The sequence below is a fragment of the Myotis lucifugus genome, unplaced genomic scaffold, assembly GCF_000147115.1.
Source record: "Myotis lucifugus unplaced genomic scaffold, Myoluc2.0 scaffold_744, whole genome shotgun sequence".
NCBI classification, from domain to species: Eukaryota; Metazoa; Chordata; class Mammalia; order Chiroptera; family Vespertilionidae; genus Myotis; species Myotis lucifugus.
In genome coordinates this window covers 341,227-349,365 of record NW_005871792.1, presented here as the reverse complement: position 1 = coordinate 349,365, position 8,139 = coordinate 341,227, and the positions used below count along the sequence as shown (strand labels likewise).

General features: G+C 52.7%; 1 protein-coding gene across 1 annotated transcript in view; it reads left to right on the top strand.

The window, feature by feature from the left end:
• The window catches only part of LOC102421042 (vang-like protein 1), a gene marked incomplete at its 5' end in the record, with an annotated part of 21,743 nt that extends 17,632 nt beyond the window's left edge, over positions 1-4,111 (top strand). The window contains one exon of the mRNA XM_006105991.3: positions 5-4,111. Within this exon, the coding sequence (XP_006106053.2) occupies positions 5-179 (175 nt within the window). The remainder of the gene's footprint in view (positions 1-4) is intronic.
• Positions 4,112-8,139: the final 4,028 nt, after the last annotated feature.

Below are 8,139 nucleotides of genomic sequence, written 5' to 3'. Positions count from 1 at the left end.
TCAGCGACGAGGCCGTGACGAACGGGCTGCGGGACGGACTCGTCTTCGTCCTGAAGTGCCTGGACTTCGGCCTCGTGGTCACTGTGAAGAAGATCCCCTTCATCGCGCTCTCGGAGGAGTTCGTAGACCCCAAGTCGCACAAGTTTGTCCTCCGCCTGCAGTCGGAGACGTCGGTGTGAAAGTCCTGCGTTTGCGGCTTTATTCCAAGAAAAGAACAGGGAGGGAGACCCGCGTGCACGGAGGGCCACCTGGCGTGTGTGACGTTCATTGCCGAGCCTGGCGGGCGCTGGACCAGCGGCCTGACCTGCACTTTATTTGGAAGGAAGACGAGGTGTCGCCCTGGAAATCCGTGCGGGGGACACCTGACTGGCGGATGGGACTTCTCCAGAGGCCGTCCCCCGGCGTTCCTGTGGCAGCTGTAACCAAAGCGGAGCGGGCGGCTCCGGGAGCCTCGCCTTACAGCTTCGTCCCCGCCGTCTCCGGCGCCACACCCTCCACAGCTCCCAGGGGACGCGTCTTTATCCTGGTTCCGGAAGCCAGACGTGTGTGTGTGTGTGTGTAAAGGTCCAGTTCCACTCCCCCCGCAGCCAGGGGCTGTTCCTTGTTGCCTTAGGTTCCACCGAGAGAGATCACAACAGAAAATGTGCACTAATGATTCGATTGGATCTTTCTTTTCCCAAAGAGAAAACCAGGCCGCTCTGTTTCTGATCCTGTTTCCCTACCGGCCAGAGCAGGTAGCCTCTGCTCACTCTGTGATGGGCACCTGTCTTCACCCGTCCGTTCCCTCCCCTCCCCCCTCCCCCAGCAGACAGACAGACAGACACACACACATGCACACACACACACACACACCACCCACCCCGGCTGGCAGGTCCGGCCCGGGAAGCCCAACCTTCAGAGCTGCCAGGGACCTGGCCCTGCCCGTGTGCCTCAGGTGCTCCCACAGATTGTTTGCGTGGATTGCCAGGAGGGCAAGCCAGCTGGAATGTCCCTTAGAACCCCTCCCCGGCTCCCCACCCACCAGGGAGGACTGACACTGTGGCGGACTGGCAGCTTCAGCGTGGAGCCTCTAACGTCCCGGGAGTGCCTGCCAGGGGAGACCAGCCACCGCGCTGACAGCTGACAGCCCCTGATTTCTGACCACCGTCACTGTGCACCCCACTCCTGCCCTCTGCCGCTCACTCCCGGGAAGGGCTGGTCGGCCCCTGGTGTTGACCTGGCTTGTAGAGTTTGGTCAAGAGAGAAGGAAAGGTGCCCTGGCTAGGGTGGCTCAGTTGGTTGAGCATCATCCTATGCACCAAGAGGTCTCTGGTTTCATTCCTGAGGGCACCAGAGAGAGAGAGAGAGAGAGGGAGAGAGAGAGAGAGGGAGGGAGGGAGGATGGGCCGCAGAGCATAGGGAAAGGGGAGTGGGGGGGCCAGTCTTAGGGTCCGTGATCAGCTTCTTAAATGCAGCTGGTTCCAGGGGCTTTCCCGGGGCCTGGGCTGGGGGCGGGGAGCCTTCCCGGCAGAGGCCTGTGCAGGGGTTCAGGGGGAGCCACACCGGGTTCTCCTGCCTCCCTCTGCCTCCTGTATCCACGGCACACCTTTACCAAGTGCTCCCTCGTGCTTTCCCGGGCACGTAGGGCCCCGTCCGCTCGCTTCAGTGTGTTCCCACACCCCCCGCCCTGGTTATGCGTCCACAGGCGGCACAGGATTCGTGTGTCGTTCTTTAAATCAGCGTCGGCTTTGGATATCTGTACCTGAAAAAGGAAACAGTGTTCTTGAACGAACAGCCTTCAGGTCGAAAGGAAGACGTGTTGGGAAAGAAGGAAGGGAAGCCAGTCGGCCTGGCGTGGGGCCGAGGTGCACTGTGTCACCGCACGGTTCCGCTGCTGGAACACCCCCCCGTAACCATGGTGCTTCCGCCCTCTTAGTGTTTGCCTGTAGGTCCCTTCAAGCCGGACATTCCTTAGGGTGATGTCTTTCTCAGGAATATGTTTCGGGAGATGGTGAATGTCTATGACTTTGGCTGCGTGAAGGTTACAACGTCCGAGGCGGCTGCGTCGGGGGCACAGCGGTGGACACGCCCTCCATGTCCCTGCATGTGGTTCGCTGCTCGCCAGCGTCCCCAGGGCCCAGGCTTCCAGCCCGGTCTGCAGTTGCCAGCCCCGGAGGGGTCATGTCGGATTGGCTGCTTCGGCGCCTGCACCCCCGCAGGTGAAGAAAGGTTAATATATTTCCTCTCTACCTGTTTCTCTCTCCCTCAGCCTTGTCAGACCTTCTGAAATTACTGTTTCTGTTTTAAGTTGAATACTGATTTTTTTTTACACTGACTTTGTACGAACCCTTTTTTGAAAGAATACCAAAATAAAATGCAGGGTCTCTGGACACAGACTTTGCACATTCAAACCCTTAATAGCGGGGACAGTGTCCATGGCGTTAACACGCTGAAGAGCCGCACCCCGCCCTGGAACACAGCGAGTCTTTATTTCAGTTCCTGGAACCAATCGGCTGTTCTTCTTAAAAGGGGGTGTTCTGTGCCCTGGGGCTGGTCGCCTATAGATACATCCACGTTAGAGGAGACAGATTTCATTTGCCTTAACTGTTTATAGATTTTTCTATAACTTTCAACTGAAGGTTTTACATTGTGGACGTTAATTGCTAAAGCGCAGGAGGTAATGAGCGCCCGCCCGAGACCGCTGTCTCCCTGGCGGTGTCTCAGCCAGTAGATAACTTTTGTCCTGAAGTGTGTCCTTTTGAAGGTAATGGCCATTTTTAATCGCCCGTGACCTGAATGTTGAAGTCTGCGTGCTCGGAGGTGGAAGGGATGGTAAGGTGTGGTCGTTCATCCATCCTTTGCATTAGCAGTTAAGTCGAAGCACAGAATGTTTTCGCTCAGGTTCATCAAGCAAGCCCTCGAGAAAGTGCTTGGCCAGCGAGCTGCCCAGCCATTACCATCTCCCTTTCTCCCTCTCTCTTCAAATCTACGGACAGGACAGGTCCCATACAGCGGGTGGTAAGAGGTAGATGGCCCCTGTGGGTGTGTGCACACGTGTGTGTTGTGTGTATGTGTGTGTGCCTGTGTGTTATGTGTATGTATGTGCCTGTGTATGTGTGTGCACGTGCCTGTGTGTGTCGTGTGTGGCTTGTTGCCCGAGCTTGGACCTCCTTTTCCATCAGGAGAACGTGGCTGTGCTGCTGTGTGTAGGAGAGGGATGAGGTGCCCGTCGAGTACTCTCTGTCTTGCATCTCAGCTTCCCCTCTGAGTACACGTGTTTAGATGTGGATATGGCTCAGTGGGGAGCCATGTGCCTTTTGGGTTGGCAGAACGCGATCACCCTGCCCCTCCCCATGCCTGCCCCTGGGAGAGAGTGTCCCAGCCACTCAGTGAGACCAGCAAATCAGGCCTGCGGTTGGCTCTTCCCCCTGGGCCCTGCTGTGTCAGGCTCTCTCAGCAGCGACGCGCATCCTGTGTGGCTGGGTGTTTCCATGCACATGAGCCTTTCTCAGCGTGTGTGTTAGCACGTAGATGGCATGTTTGCATGTTAGGCACCTGCACATCTGTGTTGTCTGTGGCAGATGGTATGTCTCTTCGTAGGTAACTTGTTTGTGTGTTTCTATGGATGAGTGTGTGAGGTGCATGTGTTTCTACACAGGCCGTGTGTTCGAGAGATTTCCTAATTGCACCCATGGTTGGGAGGGTGCTGCATAGCCAGGGACCCCGCCCTCCCTCCTGTGCCCCTTTCCCTCGGTCACACCGGCTCCTCCCAGGAGTGAGCGACGTTGGCACTGAGCTGTCTCCTGCAGGGCCCGCCCACCTGCAGGCCAGTCCACGGGACCTTGTTCAGGCCTGTCTGACCTGACAGCAGAGAGGAAGGTCAAGTTCTGTGTCAATTACCCTTCCACCTCCATGACCCTGGAAGCCTTACTGTATGTTTCCCAATACAGCTTAAAAATTGAGCGTCATCCCAAAAATGAGCTGGAACCCTGAGGGTAGCACAGAACGTTGGCACGATATTTAAACAGTCCTGCCGCAGCAACCCTGCGATTGTAATGTGATGCTGTGTTTCTGGGTAGCATTGATGCTTCCTGCATCTTGTTACAAAAAATAAATCCCTGCTGTGAACGTACTACCCTGTAACCTTGCGGTCTGTTCCATCCCACGTAAATGTGAGTTGTTCTTGAGCCCAGAGCACAGACAGCCCATGCCCGGGATTCAGTGCTAGTGAGTGGAGCTATCAGACCCACAGCGAGAACCATACTCACTGAGCTTTAACCCAGAGGATGCTCGGAACCTTTAGACTAGACCACGTCTTGGACAAGACAATACGGTCAAAGAAGGAAGAGAAGGTCCTGACGTATTCACCAGGCACGTAGGCCGGGGCCTTGTTATCCTCACAGCCTCTCAAGGTGGGCTCCCTCAGTGGTGCAGGTGAGAAAAAGGGTGTCGGAGAGGGGGACACCTGCCACGGTCTCGGGTAGTGAGAGGAAGTTCGCATCCAGTGTGTGGTTCCATCCCTCGGTCACTGTACCTTGAGGTCTGATCTCACTGAGCTGGCGTTTCGGATGCAGAGGAGGGGCCTGCGGACACTTCACCTTGAACCAGAACCTGGGTTTGTCGGAGGTGGAACTGCTTTTGCTCCTTCGCTTTGGGTTTGCCCAGAGATGTGGCCCCGCCGGAAGCAGATGTCATTGGATTTTCAATGAAAAGAACTTGAGAATCCTCCCGCCCCCAGAAAAACCAGTGCTGCCCGTGTCGCCCTGGGGCAAGACCGGTGCTGGTCCCTGTGCTGTGTCAACATCCTGTCGCTGGCTGGGGGGAGAGGGACCACCCCCAGGCCTGGCCAGGAGCTGTGCAGCCCTGTTTTCCCTGTTCCCGTGGCTTTAAGTCTGGGCTCCGTTGTGCCTAAACTACCCTCTTCTCTCCTGCTGTTTGCGTTCAGTAAAGGACAGGGAAGCGGGGACAGTGCTCACACCCTCGGCATTGTGCTCATCAGGAACGGGGACAGGTGTCAAAGGGCAGATAAGAAATCTAAAACTACTGAGTACAATGGATGTCAGGACTGTGCGTCCCTTTACCGGGCCTTGTCCCGCCTCTCCTTAGATAACCCCGCTTGTTTTGTTTGACCTGTAAAATTAATCTCTGTCAGGAGTGTCCCCAGCACAACAACAGATTCCTAACACCCGAAGGGTCACTTCCCATTGGCGCTGAGTCTGCAATGTATACATCTCGGCTCCAACACATCGGTGTTTTCTTCTTGTCTCAGTGAGATAAAAACAAGCTTACCTGAAGCCTCGGGACAAACGTGACCACCCCCTGGGCTTTTAACCTGAATGTCTTTGGTATTTCTTGTGGCACGGAAGTACTATTTGGATAAAATAAACAAGAAAATCCAAACTTTGTTAATAATTCCTTGTCTTTATAATGTAGGCTTTCATTAACTAGCAATCCCTTCTGGACCCCTAAATTATGACCCAATTGGATTTCCAAGCCATCGCTTATGAGTACACATGTGTGGCGTGTCCAGCCGGGTGGGTGCGGCTCACTGTGGGGTGCACGTAGCCAGCCTGGTGGATGACCATGTCTCAACTGGGATGCCAGGCCAGACGGGCCGGGGCCAGGTCTCATTCAGAGAAGTTTCTTTGACGATCACTTTTGTGTTGAAGGAACTGCATTTCTAGATTCAGAATCCAGCATCAACCCAAAAAGTTGAGTGACAGACTGTCTCTGACGGAGCCTTAACCGTTTGTGCAAGGATGTGGCCAGGGTCTTTCGTGTTCTCCCGGATTAGCTGATGCTGCACTTTGTAGCCAGGAGGGCCAGTTTTGCTGACCAGCCTGCACTCCTGAGCATCGCGTGTGTATGGCGAGTCTGGTGTGACTGCCTGCGCCCTCAGGGCGGCGGGTTCTCGGAGACATTCCGAACACGTGAATGAATGAATGGACGGCCAGCAGCCGTCTGCGGGAGCACGCGTGCCTGCATTCACAGGTTATGCTGTGACCTCCTCTCCCTGTGGCATCAGTAACGGTGCCAGTGTCTCTGAGGGGCAGGGTGTGCCTGGCATCCGGTCATTTTGAATCTCCTGTCCCAGTGAACTCATGTTACATGTTACATTTTTTATTCTGTAAAACTTGGAAAATAAGCAGAAATCCTAAGTGGAATTTTGTTTCTCTTTCTCATCTAAAGAGTTTTAGGGGGCATTTTCACTCTTGCATGATTTAGATACCTTATTAGAGATAACCTGTCAAGTTTCTGTGAAAACTAAGTCAATTAGGGTAGATTGAATGGGAAAGTAGAATCGCCATTGCATTTAAAACACACACACACACACACACACACACACACCTGGTTGTGGTTGCAATCATTTTATGGCCAAGAGAATATTCTAAATGAATAGACTACTGGAAATCTCAGGCTCTAAAACCTGGAGATGAAACAGGCCTCTTTCTGAGTAAACCCATAAATGGAAAAAAGATCTTTGAGTCAAGAGTGAGAAAAGTGTCATACGCTGGATTTGGGGTAGCGGTGGTGGTGGTGGTGAATATTGGATTGTTTTTGTGAGTGGCTTGGTATTTCAGTTTAAATTGGTGATTTATTTTAGCTAGCTCTATTTAAAGGGAGCTTGATTATTTGACAAATGGATTTTCACTCAGCTATCTCTTTACCTGTGCGGAGCGCCGACAGCTCACACATTCTTATCTGTTGCATGGACAGGAGTGAGAGAAAGCAATTGGTGTGAACATGTTCATGGTATAGATCATTGATAAGCTGTTTCTCTGGGCCGTCAGCCAAGATGTGCACCATTTATATCCTCATGAGCAAACGCTACTGGAGAAAAGATGAAAGCTGTGTGCGGACATAAACCAGAGATTCCTTTCTTTTCCATCCATTCCCCATGGTGCAGCCATAGAATGTTGCAGAGTTTTGAGAGTCTCAGTGAGAAGCTACCAGGTGATGGACGTGGAGTGACGGGCATCAGGATGGCATCAGGCAGAGCCAGTGCCAGAGGCAGGCCAGAGGCAGGGGCGTGGGAACAGCAGTGTCTCTGCTTGAAGGGGAACTCAGTAATTCCCTGTTGGTGTCAAAGTGTCACGCAGGCATCTTCTCATTACACGGGCTGATGTTGACATCAGACAAGCAAAGCTATGTTGGACTTCTGGGTATGTTGTCTGTATCTATATCTGATCTTATTACTGTGGTTCTGAGAATTCATATTCCAGACAAAATGATGATGCATTTGTGGAAATGACACGAGGTGCTTTGAACATTTTTCCTGTTCCAGCTTCTTGCTCATGAAAATGATTGTGCATTCCTGATAACACAAGTGAATTATTTTTTTCCTAATAGGATGACCTTGACATTCTAATGATCTGACATCCCCCATACTGTTTAAATGGATCATTGCCTCTTAAATGAATGGAGAAGGGGTCTCTTGGTGTAATCAGTGAAAAGGATTGTGGGACATGCACTTGAGTCCATCTTCGGACACTTTCTGAGAAAAAGAAATGGGATCCTTTGATTCCTTAATTGTAGGAATTTCGTTTAAATCCTTGATTTAAGTGTAAACATGGGATTATAGTGACACTCTTTTAAAGTGTTTGTGTGACCCCAGGAAAATGACACGAGCCCCCCGTGTCCCTCTCAGATTCCTCATCTGTAAAATGGGGAGAATAACCAGACCCATCTCCTGAGAGCCTTGTGAAGATGAAGTGAGATAATGCACGTTAAAGCAATGGCATCGGGCTCCAGGCCAAACATTCCGTAAATATCAGCTCCAAACGTTTCAGACCAGTGACCAAGCAGCTGCTTCCAGACAGTGACCCCCAGAGCCTCTGACACAGGAGCTCAGGGCGGGATTTAAACTGCCTGCGCATTGCTCACCGTCTCCCAGGGTGAACAAGGGGATCTCCCCGGGCTGGGGAACAGACCACTTTTATGACAGACCACATTCCTTGGCTGTTTGAAAGATTAGCTTCAAAGATGGCTGTGAAAACGTACCTCCCCGAGAGGTTACTGGAGGTAAGCCTGGGCCTGGCTGGTTGGCAGCGTAGCCCAGCCTGGGATGCGCCTGCCTCGAGTTGTGTGTGTGTGTGTGGGTGGGGAGGAATAAGAGGACGGAGGCCCTGCATGCAGTGTTTTACCCAGCAGTCCTGGGGA